The following is a 21,185-nucleotide window of genomic DNA, read 5'->3' on the forward strand; positions in this document are numbered from 1 at the left end:
TAAAAGCCGGCCATGAAAGGCAGAGTACTTAACAGCTGCAGCCATGTCCATTCAACACACATGCATTACGGAATTCACTTCTTGCTGAGTCGACTTTACCAGTGTGCTTTGCAAGGGTGTCAGGGGTGGGACAGGGACAGCCCAATTGTCACCCTCACTTAAGGCTCTCAGACTGGAGCCTTATTTTCATGGTGTTTCCTGGGGAAAATGGAAAAGAGCATGTTGGGCCTGGTGGTTAGGCCCCCAGGTCATCCCAGCATGAAGGCTCTTCAATAAAGACAGAGGAGTGCCTTATGGGGCAGTGACTTTGTTCTGAAGAGCCAAGTAGCTGAAAGTTTGTTCCTCCAGTCAAGTCACTTGTATTGGTCAGCAGATCTGAACCATTTCAAAATAGATCCATCTACTCTGTGGCTCGAACTATCATGTAAACCCTGACAAAGCCAATGTTTGTATCTCAAGCTTGGACCTCTCATGTGAATCCCTTACTTGAATATCATCTTAATACCTACTTAACACTTTTCCTCGTCTAGCAGGCATCTCAAATTTAAGATGTTGCCAATAATGCTTCTTCCCTTCCCCGTTCCACACCTACGCCTCACACTGTCCTCCCCATTTGGGCCTCAGCCTTTACTTTTCTTCTAATATCCCATGTCCAGCCTACAAGTCCACCTATTAGCACTGTCCTCAAAACATCTTGAGAATCTGACGATTTCTCATCATACTCAGCACCATCATATTAATCCACCACATTTTACCAAATTACTGTAATCACCACACAGCTCATCTGCCTACTTCATCCCCTGTCCCCTGTGATCTGTTCTTACCAGAGCTATCAGAGTGAACCATATGAAGCTAATGGTAGATTATGTCTCTCTTAAAACTTTCCACTGGCTAAAAGCTAAAAGCTCAAATCCAACTTACCTACCAAACCCCATGTTCCACAGCCCCTCTTAACCTCTAGCCACTTCCTTGACTCCATCTCCTCTAGCTCTGGCTCTCAAGTCACACTAGATGGTGACGGCCTTTATCATCATCGGCCATATGCACTCATCTGTTACATGCTCCGTGTTCAACCCAACTCCTGAAGTCCCCAGGAGGGCAGAAACTGTGTTCTGCTCCTTACTGCATCCCCAGCACCTAGAACAGCACCTGGAATATAGTAGGTGCTTGATAAATATTAGTTTGATGCATGAATGAATGAATATAGTTCACTTTGGGGTCATTAATATAGGTATAGGTTCAATACATAAAATATATATCACACTATACATCAGAAAGAGGTACAGTTGAATTTTATCTCTATCTAGTCTCTTTCAACTAGAAAAATTGTTACTGGTAAAAGCTACTCACTGGTGGTCCTGGAGGTCCTTCTGCACCAGGAGGGCCTGGGTGACCTTTCTCTCCAAGCCACCCAGGGAGCCCCAAGTCTCCCTTACTACCCTGCCTCCCAGGAAGCCCCGGAGGGCCAGGTGGGCCCATGGGACCAGGCTCACAGGCACAGAGCCCCGCATCTCCTAGACAGAGGATAAAAGGCAGCTTTGTCATATTTCCTGCATAAAATCCCAAAAAGCTTTTACTTAATAAAACCAATAATGAAAATAAGAACAAGAGGGTCTGATAATGTGTGACATGGGGGCATGGGACGCTGTGCTGGGGTGGCTAGGCATGGTCTGTGTGGGGTAGATATGTCATTTCTAGACAGAGAGGGTGTTTGGAGTCTTAAGAAAGCCATCCTGACAGATTCTAAGGGAAAAGTTGATACCCAATTCTACTAAAGAAACTTTAAAAACAAGTGATCTTATTTTTTTAAGTGTGAAAGTCTTTTATTCAGTTCCTACTGAAGCAACAGAAAAGAAAAATGGGTTGGAGCATAAACTCTAAACAAATAAACAAAATAATACGTGAAAAGGATTACTGACTGAATTGTGTATTACAACTGATAATTTACAATGCATTTCCTAATCACTGGCACTTTTGGTCTAAAAGAAATGCCTTTAGGATAGTTGAACCCAGCTGTGTTTTTGGTCTCATACTCACCTATCCCAGATGATAAAAAACAAAAAACAAACAAACAAACAAAAAACCCCAAAAAACATGAAACAACTTTTGGGGAGAAGAAACATGAAGCCAGAGGCATTTTGTGAGTCTGGGAAATATGGACCCACAGGAAGAAAAGGAAATAAAAGATCCAGACTATCCTATCTCTCCTTTTTTAAGGAATAAAAAGGATTTCATGAAAAAAAGTCATCACTCTGGAGCAAATTTCACAGCTGGGGAAGTGTGTTCCTTAGACTCTCAGATAGAAAGACTTGACTTCTGGTAAGTTTTAATCAGCTCATAAGCTCCTAATGAAGAGGAGTGCTCACAGGTGTAAATAAGGCATATAACACATTGAAGTGAAATGTCCCATTGCCCTCTTCATAAATGCCCCCATTCCCCTTCACACTGCTGTCTTCTGGAAATCCTACCTTTGATGCATACTTGCCTTTTTCTCCTTTTGAGCCTCTTCTTCCTGGAGGACCCATTTTGCCTTTTATTCCTTGTGGTCCAGGGTGCCCAACACTACAATATATAACTTTACAGGGGTAGGGGGGGCAAGAGAATCACACAGTTTCTGTGAATGTCTTCTACAGAACAAGTGGGAGTGTCTCTTGCTCTCTATCTTCCCCTCAAACCCACCTTTCTTCCATTCCTTTCCCATGATTCTTTCTCTCTGACAGAAGAACATATATATACCAATCAACCATATAATGTCCCAGCGTGTTGCTGCTACCATAGTCACCGATAAAGCCTTCCTATTCTCAACCCCAACTTAGTGGGTTGAAGAGCAAGGCAATGGAAAACAAAACAAACAAACAAAACAACTGTATGGCAAGGATCTTTTTCCCCTCCAATGATGAATAATTACCAAATTAAAGAAAGCATGACACATAGCTCATAAAAGCATAAATCCAGAGACATATGATTAAAGGTGACATGAAACACAAACAATAAATTCCTTATTCTTCCCAAATCCCAGTATAATAGCAAACAGTACAGGGATATGATAAAAATGTGTAAGCCTGCAGGGGAAAAAAAAAAAAAAAGGAAATAAAACAACAGCAAAAAAGTGTGAGAGAACCTAACAGACCCTGAAAAGTTGAGTTCTAAGCAGGCTGTGCAGAAAGGCAACAAAAAGCACAGTCTATGTGAGAAATCTCTCCCAGACTTCAGGTTTTTTGTTTGTTTGGTTGGTTGGTTGGGTTTTTTTGTTTGTTTGTTTTTTGAAAGAGAGAGAAAGAGAGCTTGTGCATGGAAGCAGAAGAGGGAGGGGCGGAGAAAAAGGGAGAGAGAGAATCTTCAGCAGGATTCACACTCAGCACAGAGCCTGGTGTGGGGCTTGATCTCACAACCCTGAGATCATGACCTGAGCTGAAATCATGAGTTGGATGTTTAACTGACTGAACCACCCAGGTGCCCCATGAATTAGTACCTTGAAATGGAACAAACAGTGATGCCTCGATCAGAATGACTGGTTAAAGAAACAGTTCAATCCTAAGATCTTCTTCCCAAAAATTATAGCAGTAACTATGACCCTTCAGAACTGGAGATAACAGACAATGTATTAAGAAGAAAGCTTTCAAATAAACTAGATTATTTAAAAAGCAGATGAAAGAAAGCATTTCATCCCGAGAACATGAACAGACAGCTACAAGAGAAAAACATTAAAACAATAGCAACAATAAAACACTTAGAAGTTAAAAAAAAGTATTATGAAAGCAGAAATCAAAAAATCCTGGAGCAGAGTTGTAAGATGGAGTTGGGGAAGTCTACCATAAATTGCTACAGAAAAAAAACAAAGGTGAAAAAGAATAAAGACGAGAGGAAAGAGTCCTGTAGGGTAGATTCTCTAATGGGCAAATATATAGAGTCAAGAAAGAGAAAATGGCAGAGGGTGTTTGGTAGGGAGACAGTATCCTCAGAGAAACACTTCAAGAAATTTACCTAAAAATGGAGGACTTGTGTTGGCTTGAGCCTGCCCACTGAGTGCCTACCAATGAATGCACATGTGCCCACACAGAGGCAAGTCATTGTGAAATGTAAGGTCATTAAGAAAAAAAGAAGAAAGAAAAATTTCTATAAGCTTTTAGAGCAGAGCTTCAGAGCTTTTAAGAATTGGGGGGGGGGGTCCCTCCTCAGCAGGTGGTCTGTGCGTCTCCCTCTCCCTCCGCCCCAGCTCAGTTGCACTCTCTCTCTCTCTCTCTCAAATAAATAAGTCAATATTTAAAAAAAAACTCTCTCTCTCAAATAAATAAGTCAATATTTTTTAAAAAACTGCAACCTGACCTAATCTGAAAAAGCTCCAGGAGAGGTTTATTCGGAGATAATACTGATAAAATATTTAATGAGTTAGAAGGGAAAGTTATACAATTTATACAATTCTAGACAGTTTGGGGTTGAATTAGCAGTAAGTTATATTGAAAACCAAGCAAACACACAAAGGAAACAAGACATTAGCAAAATGTTTTGCAAAAAGTAATAATGTGTATTTTTATATGGCTGAACTAGTGAATAGATTTTATGTAGCCACTCAGTGTAAGTAATGAATATTTAATCAAAATTAAGATAATAACTAAATTGAATGGGTTTTAGGAGTGGAAAATGTTCGTATGTGCAGTGGGGAGAGACTGAAAAAGAGCTAATTTCACCTTCTATGGAGGGAAGTCTAAAGATAAGGCTCAAACTCATGAATGAAAAAATAGTGGGGCATCGGGGTGCCTCTGTCAGTTAAGTGACTGACTCTTGATTTGGGCTCAGGACATGATCTCGGGGTCATGAGACTGAGCCCCACACCAGGCTCCGTGCTGCCGTGGGACCTGCTTAGGATTCTCTCTCTACTTCTGCACCCACCCTCCTCCCCTACCGCCCCTGCCTACTCACGTCTCTCTCTCTTTAAAACAAAATTAAGGAATAGCAATACAGTACATTGAGGGTCACTAGAAAGGCAAATAACAGAAAATCCCACTAATTGTATGAGAAGAATTTCCCCTGGGAAGGAAGGAATAGGAGAAGGGTTGCCCGGGATGGCAGGTCTTCATAACAGGCTTCATAGAACGGTTTGACTCTCAAGCCAAGTCCATCTGTAACTCTGATAAAAATTAAAACTACACTTAACAAATAAAAACCGTATTCACTTATGTAATTCCATAATTCAGACTTAAATTCTCAAAAAAATATTTTCATATGCTGTAGCTGATGTGATATCCAACATCAGTCTACTTTTTTTGTATTATTAATAATAATAATACTAACTTGACTCAGAAACAATAGAAAAATTTAGAAAAAACTTAGAAAGTCACATCTTCTGCATGAAGCTGCAAATATCACATGCAACATAAATGCCAATGTATGCAAAGGGGGAGCACTTTACCGTCTGATCCCGGAGGGCCCTGCAGCCCTGGGGCTCCAGGCAACCCCGGTGGTCCTGGCTTCCCTGGCTTTCCTGGACTGAAATCAGCTCTCCCAGGGGTACCCGCTGCCCCTGGAAATCCCGGATGACCAGGAAACCCTCTTGGCCCAGGGGGTCCCATCATGCCTGCAGGAGAAATCGAGAATAAAAAACAACATACATCTCCCAGAGTAAACTTGTGTTTAGAAGAAATGAAAATCAGTACATTCTTCCTTAGGCTGTAAATATTTTCAAAGGAAAAAAAAGGTACTTCAAAATGAACTTAATATCCCAGCCTCGCCTTCTTTGAAATAAGCATACAAATAGAAACAGGTTTGTGGAATCAGATTTTCTTACTTTTCCCCTACGATTTAGGGTTATTGGGGGAAAGGACATATTATTTAAATAAAAATATTATTTTTGTATCTTGTGACTTTGATAATTTGGTTAAAAATTATCTGAATGAATATATTAGCACATTTAGTGAGTAAAAATATGGACTCCTATATCATCTATGTGAGACACGGAATACCATAACTTTCATAGCAACCGAGGTTGGTAGGGAGGCATAGAGGTTCTGGATTTGAACCCAAACTTTCTCCAGCCACAGGTACTTAAGTAAGTTACTGAACTTCTTTAATCATCTATATCTACCCCAGAGTCTTGTTATGAGGATTAAATACAATAATTCACATAAGGAGCTTAGTGTAATATGTGGTAATTACACATGCCCAAGGAATGCTGAGATGTCCAGTGTGTTCAGAGGCCAAAGTGAGTCAAAGATGAATCCTGCTTTCCTGCAACATCTGACCCGCTTGCTGGGGCCTTGGCTAATGACAGCTCAAAGCCTTCCTATGAGAGTGACCACTTCTCACAGCTTCTTCACTCCTGAGCATGAATCTCTCAGTGGAAGACCACAGTTTCCCAAGATGGCCACCATGGTAACTCTTCTCCCTAACAATGTTGTAGAAGCTTGACACTCTCCGAGCAAGAGGTGACATGTCCCCTTCCTCTTGAATGTGACAGGCTTTTATGACTATTTGGACTAATGAAGTACAGCAGGAGTGAAAAAATATATATATATGTATGTATGTATATATGTATATATATGTATACATATATATATGACACTATATACACACATATATATGACACTATATATATGTATGTATGTATATGTATGTATATATATACATGTATGTATATATATACATATATATATATATGATACTATATATAATATAAGATCAAGGCTAGGTCATTAAAGATGATTCAGCTTCTGCCTTTTGAGCCAAAATGTGTGGGATTGGAGTCCTGAGCCACCATGGAAGCAATATCACTGCTCTGAAGCCACCATGCTATAAAGAAGCATGAATAAGTACAGAGCAAGACAGAGAGGCCATGAGACTACATGAAAGATGTAGAGGACAGAGATTCCCAGCCAGTCCCCACTTTTCAGTTCCCGTCATTACGTGGCTGCCACCATAGGAACATCCCTATCTAGAATTGCTCAGCTTAGCTCTTGAACCACAGAGTGAGGGGTGATATGTTGATTATTGTTTTAAGCCACTAGGTTTTGGGAAATTTGTTTTTCAGCAAAAGACAACTGAAACCCTGTCAGTACTCAGTAAGTAGCATACTACCTAAATTAATAACATTAATTATGTGCATATGTCCTAGGGCTTTACATATATAGGATATATATGGAAAACATTTATATATATAGGATATTTATGGATAACATATAAAGATTACATTATCCTTACTCCTCAATCTTGCAATGTTTATACTTTATAGATAAGGCACAAACATTTGGGCCAAACAGGAGTAATGATAATAACTACCATAGCTAATGATATTCTAAGAACTGTATACATATTACTTCTTTCTGTATACATATTACTGTATACATATTACTTCTTTCAACCCTAATGAGAACTGCACCCGGAAGATGAGAAGACTGAGGCACAGAGAGGTTTAGTAAATGCCTAAGGTCACACCGCTTGTATGTAGTAGAACCTGGAATGTTTTCAGTCCATAGTGTAAATGTATAACTATTTTAGTATACTACACTAAGTGGCAAGGCTGGAATTCAGTCACAGGTATCTAACTCCAAACCCTTGCTTACTTCATGATAAATACTTCAGATGATTCTAAAACAAGATATGTATGATAAAGGCTATAGACATATATGTGGACTTAAATGAGATGTGTTCCTGTGGACTTGGCTGCCATCTTGTCTTCATGTCATTCCTAAGACTCGTGTCCAAACCCCTTCAATCATTGGATGGACCTGGATGCTTCCTGGTATCTTGTCTTGGTGCCGTGGAAAATCCTCAACCACCTTCCAACAGGGAAAATGGGCTACAGTGTCTGGCATATAGCAGCCCTGACCACCCATGAAATCAATGAAGTTGTAGCCACCATTAAAAAAAATTTTTTTGAAAGTAAAAAGTGGCAGAAAATAAAGTACCCCATATACAAAAAAGTATTATTTTTTGGAATTTGTGTTTCTTTTTTCTTTTGAAATTTGTGCTTCAATCATATGTATATGAGAATATATATATACATATATACATATATACATATATACACACACACGCATATATATATATACACACGCACATATATATGCAATGTGATGTAAATGCAATATAATATAAAATGTACTTTTTGTAATGAGTTGTAGTCAAGATTTGAAAGCCACTGGGTTAGTTCTTTTTAAAAATCTTGTGGAATTAAGAGTCTTTGTGTTATATTTGGTTTTCAATCTGCTAGAGATATGTGTTGTTTACTCCCACTGGGTTTTGATTTCAATCTGCTGGAGCCCTGTTTTTTAACGAAAAAGCCTTAAAGGAGACAACTGAGGCCAGGCACAAATGATTCCTGACCAGCTGCGTGCTCTCTAGATCAACTACACAAAGCTTTGCCCCTCTTTGCAGTGGGTTATCTGATCCCACCAAGTGGAAGCTAGAGTCTGGGAAGGTTAAAGAACTTGGTAGTTAACAGATGAATCTCAGGAAACTTCTTACTCCTTCTCAGTAAATATAAATCCAGACACAGACTGGATAAAATCACATCTATTCAAGACTGTCTTCTCACATGTTAAATCCGTTCTCCTGAGTTTACAGAATGCAAATATCCTCCACGCTTCTATTCTTAATCTTACTGGGGATTATTAACCAGCACAGCACCTGAAGGAGTTCAAAGTCCTGTATCGATAGGATTCTTTTCCAGGCTCTTCCTTCACTATTACCAGGAGCACTAAGGTGTTTGGGGTTTGTTTGTTTTTGGAGGGGGTGCAAATTTTGGGGAGAGATAAGGACTGTTGTCTTGGTTTTGGTTTCTTAACTAAAACTGAATCACATTTTATTTTTTAATTAATAACATTTTTAAATTCACAATCTGTATTTCCTCCTTTCGTGTAGGAGAGGAACTCAATTTTAACAAACAGAGATTGACTAGGAGAGCCTTCCAGGAGGGTTTTATGACCCTTGGCACCCATTTCCAGATCTTATCTGCCTGTGACAATCTTCCGGGATTCCTCACTACCCGCTCCCCGCCAACCCGAGATGCTGATTGATATTGCTGGGGTGCAGCCAAGGAGTCCGACTTTCTTCCAAGGAACCCATTCATCGGTTTGAGTTCAGAGGTTCTTAAGCCCAGCTGTCCATTAGAGATAAGGCGATCTTTTGTAATAGCAGACACCTAGGTCCAGGTCCCAGAGAGTCCAACATGCTTGGTCTGGGGGTCTAGGACAGCCATCCGTTTTTTTCCGAGATGCTCCTAGTTGATCTCAGTATCAGCTAGAGTTGAGGGTAAGGATGTGGGAAACCTGGCATGGAAGAGTCAGTAGAGTTCTACCTGCACAGGCTTCCCCTGGTGGACCGGAGGGGCCGGGAGGACCAGGTGGTCCAATAGACCCCATTTCTCCATAGCGGCCGGGGCGCCCCGGATCCCCTGGAGGGCCTGCCCAAAACAACAACACATGTCAATGTAATAACCGTATACATACTTTTTTTTTTAATTTTAATTTTTTATTTTTTTTATAAACATGTATTTTTATCCCCAGGGGTACAGGTCTGTGAATCGCCAGGTTTACACACTTCACAGCACTCTGTATACATACATTTTTAAAATTCACGCACAATTACTTCTTGTGAGGCTTGGTTGAGTGCAGCTAAGACACTGTTCTTGTGATTTCTTATGACGTTAAACAACAACAACAACAACAATGCAGGATCTCAGACTAGAAACCCTTCTCCAACTGCCCCTGCTCTGCAATCACACGAACTGGAGACAGCACTGTCTTGCTCGCTGATGTGAGTCACTTTTTTCTTGGAGGCAGCATCTCAGTAGGTCTTAACCAAATGATTTAGCAATTTAAAAAAAAAACCCTACTTTTGGAAAGTTGAGATAATAAAAATTTCTGCACCCTAAAATAACATTGGGAGTCATATGCCCATAGAAATGATTCAGATGCACATATCTACCTGAACCTGTAAATTATATATTCTTGCTAAAATGAATATATTTAGCATATCAAATACACAAACTACAGAAATACTGAGCCAGACTCTTCTGTCAGGACCACCTAAATCCCATTTCCTAATAATTTAGAGAAGAACCAAACTGAACACAAACCTTTGAGTGGAAGAGGTGGGGTTACCAAAACCCCTGGCGGTCCTGGGTACCCGCGGTCTCCAGGATCCCCCTGAAATCAACCATTCATACACTTTTCTTAGAAATAATAATATTGGGGCACCTGGGTAACTCAATGGGTTAAGCCTCTGCCTTCGGCTCAGGTCGTGATCTCAGGGTCCTGGGTTCGAGCCCCACATCATGCTCTCTGCTAGGAAGGGAACCTACTTCCCCCCTTCTCTCTGCTTACCTCTCTGCCTACTTGTGATCTCTCTCTCTGTCAAATAAATAAATAAAATCTTAAAAAAATACTAATATTTTTCTCATGTTGCCCATAACTATTAGAAGGACCAAGAGTGCATTCATGTGAGAAATGAAGATTATAGGCTGACCAGAAAATTGAATGGTTCATGGAGTTCTGGGAATAACTAAGGCATCTGACCTCCCACTTACATGCAGAAGTAAATGACCAACTGGCAAAACTCTCACAAAAGAAAAAAAAAAATTAACTTAAAAAAAAAAAAAAAAGATTTCGTGCCCATAAATTAGATACCTCTGAAACCATGAAGTTTCTTAGATGTCCTATGAGCATTAGTGTTGAACTTGACAATCTAGGACAAATAGTCTATTCACCTACAATCTGAATCTACATCCTATCTTAACAGCAAATGTTTGTTCCCCTCAATTGTTTCCCCTTACTGCCACCATGGCTTGTCCCAAGCAAATGCTGGATATGAAGTCACAGAGGTACAAAGGAAAAAAAAATGCTCTAGTGAAAGCCAGGAGCTCTCCACTCCTCCCCCTGATTTTAATTGTGATACCAGGTAATCCCCCATGGAATTTTTGAAACATTTGTTATTATTTACCTTCAAAAGATTGAACACTTTCTCAAAGGGAAAACATAATCATTACAACATGCATTGAAACAATATAAACAAAATTAACTCTGTCTCTTTCAAAAGTTACATTTGTGAATGATTCTTTCAATGATTTTTTTTTTATAAAAGAAATTATTTAACATAAGGGATATAGAATTCGATCAGGCTGTACTCAAATACACCTGCTTTTTTTACCTTTGGGCCAAGAAATCCAAATGATCCAGGCTCCCCAAACATTCCTGGTTCCCCCTACAAATAACCATGAACATGCCTTTAAAAATAAAATCTGAGTGGGTGACAAATTATCACATTCTTGTTTAATTTGAATGACACATGCTCACTGAGATTCAGACAGCTGTGGGAATTAATTTTTGCATCTAGAGTTAGATCCCGCAATTTGTAAAATAAATGTGTCTCCTTTTCCAATTAGTGTGTGCATACTTGCATGCCCTAGTACACTGGATTGCGGTTATGAATTCTGAATTGAATTTAAACATTCAGAATTGAATTCTGAACACTGAATTGGATTTATGAATATGAATAAATGTACTTATCATCTCTACAATTGTGTACATTTACCTTTAATCCTGGAAAACCTGGAGATCCATGGGAACCAGGATCACCCTAATAAATTCACAAAAATCAACACAAGCAGAATCAAATCAAAGTGCCTGAAATCAGCTCAATGCATTATTTTTCATCTTAGGAAACTGCTTTATGGATATTTCATCATGTCAACAAAGGTAGCCGAATAAAAGGAAGTACATATAAAATAGAGTCTGTTTCTTTATAACATTTGCTATTTTAACTGATCTTCAATTTTACTTTAAAAATTAATGTCCTTGCCAGTGTTTCAAGTTAAGAACATTATTTCTTTTTGTTGTTATTCTTATGTTTTAAGTTATTTAGCCTAATGCTGCAACTGGGCTAAATATTTTTGGAATCATTGCAATATAATTTGCCTAGAGATTAACAGGTAGTCTGTGCATTATCAGCAAAAAAAAAAAAAAAATTACCATGGAAGCCAATGTCATCCCATTAACTGCGGAATCTGGAGCCAAATAAACTGTGTCCTTACCCATGAGGGCTCTGGTCTCTAGAGTGACTCTATCAATGGTGACCCCATTAGTGGCATGTGTGGTGATGTTTGAGTCCTGATGCTTTAGTTTTTGGTAGCTACTGCCCCAAGATCAGTACTCTTTCTTATCAGATAGGCTTAAATGAACAACTCCAAGCTGCTATCACACTGACATCGAGCCCCAGTTGTCACAGGAAATGCCATAATCCTGTTACTTCCCACTAATTCTATCTTCTGCTTGTCCGTTTTATCTAAATGATGTCACTGGAAGAATGTCTTATTGGGGCATTTAGCTATGACGTAATTCTTGTCCAAAATGTATTGCTCCTGTTTGAGAAAATCTTTACTTTTGAATTGCTATAAATATGGATTTATTTTGTAAAAATGTGAGAGAGGAAGGTCTCCAACTCACTGATGTGAGCGACAGCATGAATGGCACGAATGATCCTTACCCGAGGTCCTGAGAACCCAGGGATACCCTTCTCTCCTTTTGCCCCAATTCCAGGTTCTCCCTTAAAGAGATGACAACATTTAGAGGCATTCAAGCAACACTATTTCTGCAATATGAAATGCAAACACAAAATGAGACGTAAAAATTATTGCCAGCAACATAAAGAAAAGAACTACCTTTGAAGAGATGCCCTACAGAATTATGATAAAATAGTGAAAACTTCTAATAACATATATCAACATTAAAGCAATGATAAAGAACATTCAAAAAAATTTTAATTAAGATATAGTACTATACAAATAAAAAGAAAAAAGGTATTTCAATAAACTACCTTGGGTCCCGGTGGTCCTGGAGGTCCAGTCACACCAGGCATTCCTTTTATGCCCTAAAAATCGCAATGCATATAATCAGACTCCCTCTTAGTATTTAACCTAGTGAATGCTATGTCTTTCAGAAATTATCTTTTTCAAGAAACATTTTACTAAATTTTAAAATAAAGGATTACTCCTCAATTGTTGCTAGTTAGCAACTAAGGTCCAGGAGTGTGTATAAACCTGACATGATTCAGGCCAGCTCCGCGTGAGAGCTGTATCTTGATGGGGTACAAAGGGCACAACCCTAGACCAGGGAAGCAGATCCAAGCTGGGAATGCTGTCCTTGAGAGGCGTGGCTCATTTTAAATCGGTGAAATTTAATCCAGTAACTGAAAACTGACAAGAGAATCTGCACGTGGCATCAGTAACATCCGTACCACAGGCTGACAGAGGACGTGCCCACTACTATGTCCCTGCCACCTTTTCAATCATCAAAACCTCAAGCCCATCTGTAATACTTAAAGGACAACTGGGCTTCCTGGGATCCTTTCAGCCCATATAACAAAGACAGTGTCAGTGGGGCACTGTATGCTGGAGGACATGTCACGAAGTAGCAGCCCACGCTAGGTCTGTGACTCAGCAACTGAATAAACTTGAGAATGCAGGGAACTTTTCTAAGCCTCATCTTTCACGTCTGTTCAATGGGGCTAGTAGCAGTAGCAATCTGCTGAGGCTGCTCTGGGGTGAAAGCAGTGACGCCTGCAGGTGCCCGGCCCTTTGTTGGCACCGAGACATGTTCAGGAAATGTTGGCTCTTACTACTTTATCAAGGCCACATGTGGATTGGCAATTACCTTTTCTCCTTTATACAGACAAGAATCAGGTGGCTGTACCAATAAGGTGGGTCCAGGAGAACCTTGCTGGCCAACTTCACCCTTTCAAAAAAAAAAATCAAGATAGTAGCAATTTCCTATTAACTTTATTTTGAAATAAGATTTGAAATGAAGATTTTCACCCATGTATCGTGGTATAACACATATAATCCTGTGTGTCATGGATTTAAAATGTAAATCATGGCAAACACATCAGGTAATTGAAAGTATTTGTTGTTTTTCATAAGTAATAATATGTATCATTAATAATAAATTTCAAAACCAAAAATGAGTCATAATTCTATGGTCAAAAATCTCTATTAAAAATTTGGTAAGGGTGCCTGTTTGGCTCAGCTGGTTAAGAAGTTGGTTAAGAAGGCATCCGCCTTCGGCTCAGGTCATGATCCCTGGATTATGGGATCAAGTCCTGCATCGGGCTCCCTGCTCAGCAGGAAGTCTGCTTCTCCCTCTACCTGCCTCTCCCCGTTTGTGCTCTCTCTCTCCCTCTGGAGTGCCCTCTCTTTCTTTCTCTCAAATAATAAATAAAAATAAAAATAAATATAAATTAATTAATTAATTAATTAAATAAAAAATAAAACTTTGGTATAGTTCTTTGTGGTGTGTATGTATCCGTACACACACACGTATGTGAATAATGTATATAAGTACATAAATGTAGATGTGATCAAATGAAGTGTTAAATATAATTTAAGATATAATTAGGATACTATACAAAATGCATAAACATAATATAAAATACACAGTATGGTTTATATTTTTACGTTTTGCTAAAGTTTTAAATTTTAAAATAATTTTATGTTTGTCTTTTATAATGCCATTTTTTGCATATTTTCCAATTATACTAGAAATTTTTCAAAAACCTGATTTGTAGTGCTTACACAATAATCTATCATAGGAATACGCTGTCATTTATTAAGCCATTCCATTCTGGTTAGATTTAGGTTATTTTTTTAGGCTTTATTTATTTATTTGAGAGAGAGAAAGAGCACTCAGGTGCTCCCACAAGTGAGGGGGAGGGGAGGAGCAGAGAGAGAGAGAGAGAGAAACTCCAGAAGACTTCCTGCTGAGCGCAGAGGTCAACCTGGGGTCTTGATCTCACCACTCTGAGATCATGACTTGAGCCAAAATCAAGAGTCTGATACTTAAGAAAGAGATTTAGGTTATTTCTAATTTGTTTTCAATAATATGTTTAAATTCTCTGTAGAAAATAATTAGCCCAAGTTGTCATTTATGTCATTAGAAATGTTATTCTCTTGGGAATAAAATGTCCCTTGAACTGGGTTTGGTATAATACAAGCATTAACGCTCATCCTTAACTAACAGATAACACCTTTTCACTTTTCTATTTCTACTATTCTGCACTTAGACATAGTTAAAAGCAAGTGATAGAGGGGTCACAGGTGGTTGCAAACCAGGTCTAGACTGACTGCTATTTTGGACAAGTTCCTTAAAAATCTCTCCTAGCCTTTGTTTCCTTGATTCTTCTGAATTTCACTTTCCTTCTTTGTGAAATAAGGGTTATAAGGCTACCTACTTCAAAGTATTATTACTTTGTTAAATAGATAACACACATAAAATGCTTAGTACTTACTGCACTGAGTGAAACAAAGAAGATTCTCAAATATATGACTATTTAGTCATCAGTGTTTTGGGGAAGAAGATTCCCAGTGTATGTGAATACAGCCGGCACTTCACCGCCTACCTATACCTGGAAACTACAGAACAAGCAGGGTAGGGACCTGGGCTCCTTTTTCTTGGTGTAGCCCCAGACCGTGTTGTTGTAGCGGCTGCTCTGAAGATGTCTATTGGCAAACGAATGACTGAACAAATACGTAAATGGTACATAGGCAAGTGAGTAACACACACTGGTAACCACAACCATTCTTAGCCTTGCTATAATCAGCCTGAGCAAAACCGATGAAGGCTGGGAAGCAAGGGAGCCTCTTCAAAATGTGGGTCGTGCCACTATTTTTTTCACGTTGTAAAAGTACAAGGAACATGAATCATGAAGAACAAAATGAGACCACCCATAATCGCATCACCTACTACTTGGGGTAGCGTTTCATGAACAAACATGTTCCATCTGAGAGTTCTGTATGAAAATTGCACAATGATGTTTTCCTTTAGCAGACAATCCAAAAGAATTGAAATAAGCCTATTTTGGATCATCTGAACAACCACCTCATAGCCAGACATTTCCACCTGATTCTATGACCTGAGTTTGCAAGTGTATCTGATTGCACTGGGGCTGAGGTCTGGAAGCCCATGGGGCCTGCCTTACTCTACAGGGCAGAGTTTCTCAAGCCAGGGGGCATGAGCTTCTGGGGCTCTGACAAGCACATTCTTAGGGCTCCATGACTTCCCAAGTTGGAAAAACCTTGCTTTACTGTACTTCCTTCCAATCATTTCTCTAAATTAGTGGTTTTTAAGGAGAGAGGGGTAAGCAAGTAGGCACACTACTCCCCCCACCCAGGGATAACTGGCAAGGTTGTGACACATTCTAGGCTGTCACCACTGGGGAGGAAGGGCTGTTCCTAGCATCTAGTGGGTGGAAGCCAGAGATGCCACCAATCATCCTACCCCACAATGCACAGGACAGCCCCCACAGCAAGGAAAGAGCAGTGTTGAGGTTGCAAATTCCTGTTTTAAGTGTCTATTTTAATGTCTTGTGTTGTATTGACAAAATTGAGCTTATACTTTTGTAACCTGTGTTTTCTGATCAACACTATAGCATAAGCATGCCTGCACATTGTGAAGTCTTGCAATATATCTCAGGCAATCAAGCCATTTTGTTCAGTGGCTGTACCATAACTTATTCAACCGCACTGGAACTCCACGTGAGTGGGGATTGGGTCGGTCTTACTAACTCCCCACATCCAGCACCAGTCCTGGCCTGGCACAGAGTAGAAGAAGCTCAATATCTACTTGGGCACAGTTGTGGCATGAGCCGCTTACCAACAGGAGCCATTTTTAGATTGTTTGCAGATGAGTTGTCCTCTTGAAATACCTTTCTAAAGCTTTTTTTTTTCCTTTTTTTTTTTTTAATTAATTAATTTATTTTTTTAAAAAACTTTTATTTTTAAATTTTCTTTTCAGTGTTCCAGAATTCATTGTTTATGCACCATACCCAGTGCTCCATGCAATACATGCCCTCCATAATACCCACCACCAGGCTCACCCAACCTCCCACCCCCTTCCCCTCCAAAACCCTCAGATTGTGTTTCAGAGTCTACAGTCTCACATGGTTTGTCTCCCCCTCCAATTTCCCCCAACTCCCTTCTCCTCTCCATCTCCCCATGTCCTCTGTGTTATTTCTTATGCTCCACAAATAAGTGAAACCGTATGATAATTGACTCTCTCTGCTTGACTTATTTCACTCAGCATAATCTCTTCCAGCCCCCATCCATGTTGATACAAAAGTTGGGTATTCATCCTTTCTGATAGAGGCATAATACTCTATAGTATCATAGAGTATTCTTATCCATTCATCCGCTGAAGGGCATCTTGGTTCTTTCCACAGTTTGGCGACTATGGCCATTGCTGCTATGAACCTTGGGTACAGATGGCCCTTCTTTTCACTGCAACTATATCTCTGGGGTAAATACCCAATAGTGTGATTGTGGGGTCATAGAGTAGCTCTATTTTTAATTTCTTAAGGAATCTCCACACTGTTTTCCAAAGTGGCTGCACCAACTTGCATTCCCACCAACAGTGTAAGAGGGTTCCCCTTTCTCCACATCCTCTCCAACACTTGTTGTTTACTATGTTGTTAATTTTGGCCATTCTAACTGGTGTAAGGCGGTAATGTGGTTTTGATTTGAATCTCCCTGATGGTTAGTGAGGATGAACATTTCTTCATGTGTCTGTTAGCCAATTGTATGTCTTCATTGGAGAAGTGTCTGTTCATGTCTTCTGCCCATTTTTTGACATGATCATCTGTTTCGTGTGTGTTGAGTTTGAGGAGTTCTGGATATCAGCCCTTTGTCTATATTGTCATTTGCAAATATCTTCTCCCATTCCATGCCTCTTTGTTTTGTTGACTGTTTCCTTTGTTGTACAGAATCTTTTGATCTAAAGCTTTTCTTTGCTAAGTTTCCTGCCTCAGCGGAAAGGATGGAGGGTGTAAGGGAAGGAGGGAGGGGACAGTAGAGATGGGCGAGGTGGGAGGGACTGAGAGCTGCTGTTAAATGGTTTTGGTTCCAGGTATACACTTTTATTTATGGGCGGAGTTAAGGATTCTGAGAGAATTTGTGAAATTAAGCCATGAACATCAGTAATTAAACTGTCTCTCTGGACATACTAAATTATCAGAAATGTTCAATTTCTTTTGGCTAGGGTAAAATGCATCATATATATTAATTTGAGTTTAGTGTTAAATTTTGTCAGAACTGTCATTTTACAGTTAAGGGTACTGGCACCATAATAATTCAGCAAAAAAATTCTCAGCCATAAAATTGAGCAGGGACTGGATAATGAACACAATTTAAGTGGTAATCAGAATAGCCTCTGCTGCCTGACCAGCACATACGTTTTAACACCTACTCCTCTGGGCGAAAGGGGAATCTTACCGGGTCTCCCATTTGCCCCTTGACTCCCACGCCAGGATTACCCTGGGAAAGAAAAGAGGAAAAAATGTAACTGCTTTTGAATATTAAAAAGGTAATTACAAGCAAGTAAGACTTCTGGTTAAGCAATTAATTGAAGTTTATTAACTATTTGGGGAAGTCTACTGAGGGAAAGACATAATTCAGACCGAGCTCAGCGGTCCCTTAGCTCATTGGACACGGATAGTCTCTGTTTGTTGTATGTTACTCATAGTAACATATTTATGGTCACCCACCTTCAAGCCCGGTCTCCCTGGAAGGCCTGGAGCACCCTAAATCAAGAGCAAAAACACACATATCAGGTAACAGTCACAGAAATCACAATGTGTCTGCATTGGCTCTCCCATGTTCCTCTTTAGGAAACTCTGAGTTTTAAGACGTGCCTGCTGGACTTCCTCTCATGGCTGGACCCCTTGTTGCCCTGGGGACCTACGTTTCACGATAAACCTACCCTGGTTATGGGAGTATACACAGATTCATCAGTGATAACCTCTCAAACACCCCAACTATGCGTACCACCCAAGGCTGCAAATTGCTTTTTTTTTTTTTTTTTTTTGCTTAATTTAAACATCGAGGCCAGGTTTTCAGAGGGACGGAATGAGCAGTGCTCTACTTACAGCTAACCCGGGCTCTCCTGGATGTCCCATTGGGCCCGCCGGTCCTCTTGCCCCCCTCAATCCCTAAACATGAGAACAATCCGTGCATTGGTTACCAAAACTCAAAATCATCATTCACAGCAAAACCTCTGTGTAATTCTAAGTGGATAAAAACCGCCAAAGAAATCACGGTGACAGACACACCTTCCCTGTAGCAGTAGGACCTTCACTGCGGCCGACACAGCCACTAAAAGGTCCATGACAGCTGCACTCTGGCAGGTGTGACCAACTCCTATGTTCAGGATTGAATTAAGACTGAAAAATCTGGGGCGCCTGGGTGGCTCAGTGGTTTAAGCCTCTGCCTTCAGCTCAGGTCATGATCTCAAGGTCCTGGGATCAAGCCCCACATCGGGCTCTCTGTTCAGCAGGGGAGCCTGCTTCCCCCTCTCTCTCTGCCTGCCTCTCTGCCTACTTGTGATCTCTCTCTGTCTATCAAATAAATAAATAAAAATCTTTAAAAAAAAATAAAAAATAAAAAAAATTTTAAAAAAAAGACTGAAAAATCTATCTACTTGTTTGCACATGAATCTTGTAATAGCAAAAATAGAGCACAAAGAAAACTTGCTACCAGCTATTCCTAAATTGCATAAATGTTATAATTTTGCCATACATCAGGATGCTTTTAAAAATATTGATATTACTTAATAATAATTTATATTAAAATAGGAATGTATTTATACTATTCATTATATTTTTAAAACACGCCCTCTCAGATTAATATGAATAGAAATGGCGCCAATTCAAGATGAAGGAGACGCAGCCACAACTTCCTGTAACACATAGGCTATAGCATAATTCCACACAAATTCACAAGGAGGGGTTACAGGTGTGCATTCCTAGAAGTGTGGGAAGAGCCTCTCTGTTCTCTCACCAACCTTGCCCACATCAAATGACTTGCATGTGTACAGATATTACTCTCTCTAGGAGGATGAATTGGTCTTTATTTTAATAGCGACATGAAAGTTATCTCATTGATGACACTGAACTGAGCTTCAGGGGTAGTGAGCAAAGTAATGTGGGAGAGTAATCCTTTCTACAGCCGGAAGTTACCAAGCAAAATTATAGGTTAATCAATCTGGAGGCAGAACTGCTTTCAATTTTAATCTTGTGAACACTGATTGATTAATTGTCAACACTAATATAATCATGGAATTACAAATTTCAGGAAGATAAAGATGAGGTAGAAAAATTAAATGTAATACACCATTACTGATCCAGCAGGCAGAATGGTATAGAGCAAAATCATTTCCACTTGACATGTATTATTTAGGTAGACTCGAGGGAGACTTATCTTCCCAAATATTAAGGGACCCGTATGTCCCCGAGTAATGCCAAATGATCATTAAAAGACAGAAAAGGAAGGTCAGCAGAAGCCCGCTGGGACTCCAGGACAGTTAGTTCCATGGGCCTGGGGCCTGTGTGGTCACCCTGGTGATTTAAGTCTCTATTGGCACCGCCCTGAAATTCTTCATAATTTTTGAGTTCGAGATTTATACTTTGATTTTGCACTGGGAGCGCTCTGCAAATGATGCAGCCGGCCCTGCCAGGATGCAAATGGTATGGACCACAGGCTGGTCGGGGGGCAAAGAGAAGACCAGGGCCTGCTCGGGAGACTTACCGGCAAGCCAGGAGGTCCTGGATCCCCTCTGTCGCCCTGCAACAGGAATGATGCATTGCTTTAGACGAGCAACACCACTTCCCTAAAACACACATGTTGTAAAAGGAGGACTTTACACAGGAATTATTAGGACCATCCATACAGGCTATTTGAGTGTTTGGTGTTGACACTGTGGAAGGTTCTGTGGAGAAGACTTTCTGGGTCCATCCTTCACCCCAGAATCCAGCTGAAACCAAAGGTTGCTCAGGTCATGATGCCATGGAGTCAAGGTGAGATTTTTCATTTTTCCATTTACAATCTAAATTCCCAATCCAGTGGTCCAATTCCATTACAGTTTAACTGTCTCTGGTCTAATTGCCAGAACTTGTCTCCCCTAGTAGACACTTTGCTGCTTTTTATCTCCCTAGAGGAGATATAAGTATGTATATATATTTATGTATATGTATGTATATATGTATAGATATCACATCAACCTTTATTTATTACTCAGCCATCAAAAAGAATGAAATCTTGCCATTTGCAACAACGTGTTTGGAACTAGAGGGTATTATACTAAGTGAAATAAGTCAGTCAGAGAAAGACAAATACCGTATGATTTCATCATATGTGGAATTTAAGAGACAAA

The 21,185-nt window shown here is 39.8% G+C and overlaps 1 protein-coding gene across 8 annotated transcripts in view; it reads right to left on the minus strand.

The window, feature by feature from the left end:
• COL4A4 (collagen type IV alpha 4 chain) overlaps positions 1 to 21,185 on the minus strand; it is a 117,236-nt gene that overhangs the window by 52,399 nt on the left and 43,652 nt on the right. For all 8 annotated transcript variants that reach the window (XM_032355016.1, XM_032355018.1, XM_032355013.1 and 5 more), the window contains 14 exons: positions 20,561 to 20,596; positions 18,904 to 18,966; positions 18,523 to 18,558; positions 18,251 to 18,292; positions 13,644 to 13,724; positions 12,808 to 12,861; positions 12,478 to 12,537; positions 11,527 to 11,571; positions 11,143 to 11,196; positions 10,073 to 10,142; positions 9,293 to 9,397; positions 5,411 to 5,575; positions 2,486 to 2,575; positions 1,351 to 1,514 (listed from right to left, as the gene is read on the minus strand). In XM_032355016.1, the coding sequence (XP_032210907.1) occupies positions 1,351 to 1,514; positions 2,486 to 2,575; positions 5,411 to 5,575; positions 9,293 to 9,397; positions 10,073 to 10,142; positions 11,143 to 11,196; positions 11,527 to 11,571; positions 12,478 to 12,537; positions 12,808 to 12,861; positions 13,644 to 13,724; positions 18,251 to 18,292; positions 18,523 to 18,558; positions 18,904 to 18,966; positions 20,561 to 20,596 (1,065 nt within the window). The remainder of the gene's footprint in view (positions 1 to 1,350; positions 1,515 to 2,485; positions 2,576 to 5,410; positions 5,576 to 9,292; positions 9,398 to 10,072; positions 10,143 to 11,142; positions 11,197 to 11,526; positions 11,572 to 12,477; positions 12,538 to 12,807; positions 12,862 to 13,643; positions 13,725 to 18,250; positions 18,293 to 18,522; positions 18,559 to 18,903; positions 18,967 to 20,560; positions 20,597 to 21,185) is intronic.

This window comes from Mustela erminea, chromosome 8 (genome assembly GCF_009829155.1).
Source record: "Mustela erminea isolate mMusErm1 chromosome 8, mMusErm1.Pri, whole genome shotgun sequence".
NCBI lineage: Eukaryota > Metazoa > Chordata > Mammalia > Carnivora > Mustelidae > Mustela > Mustela erminea.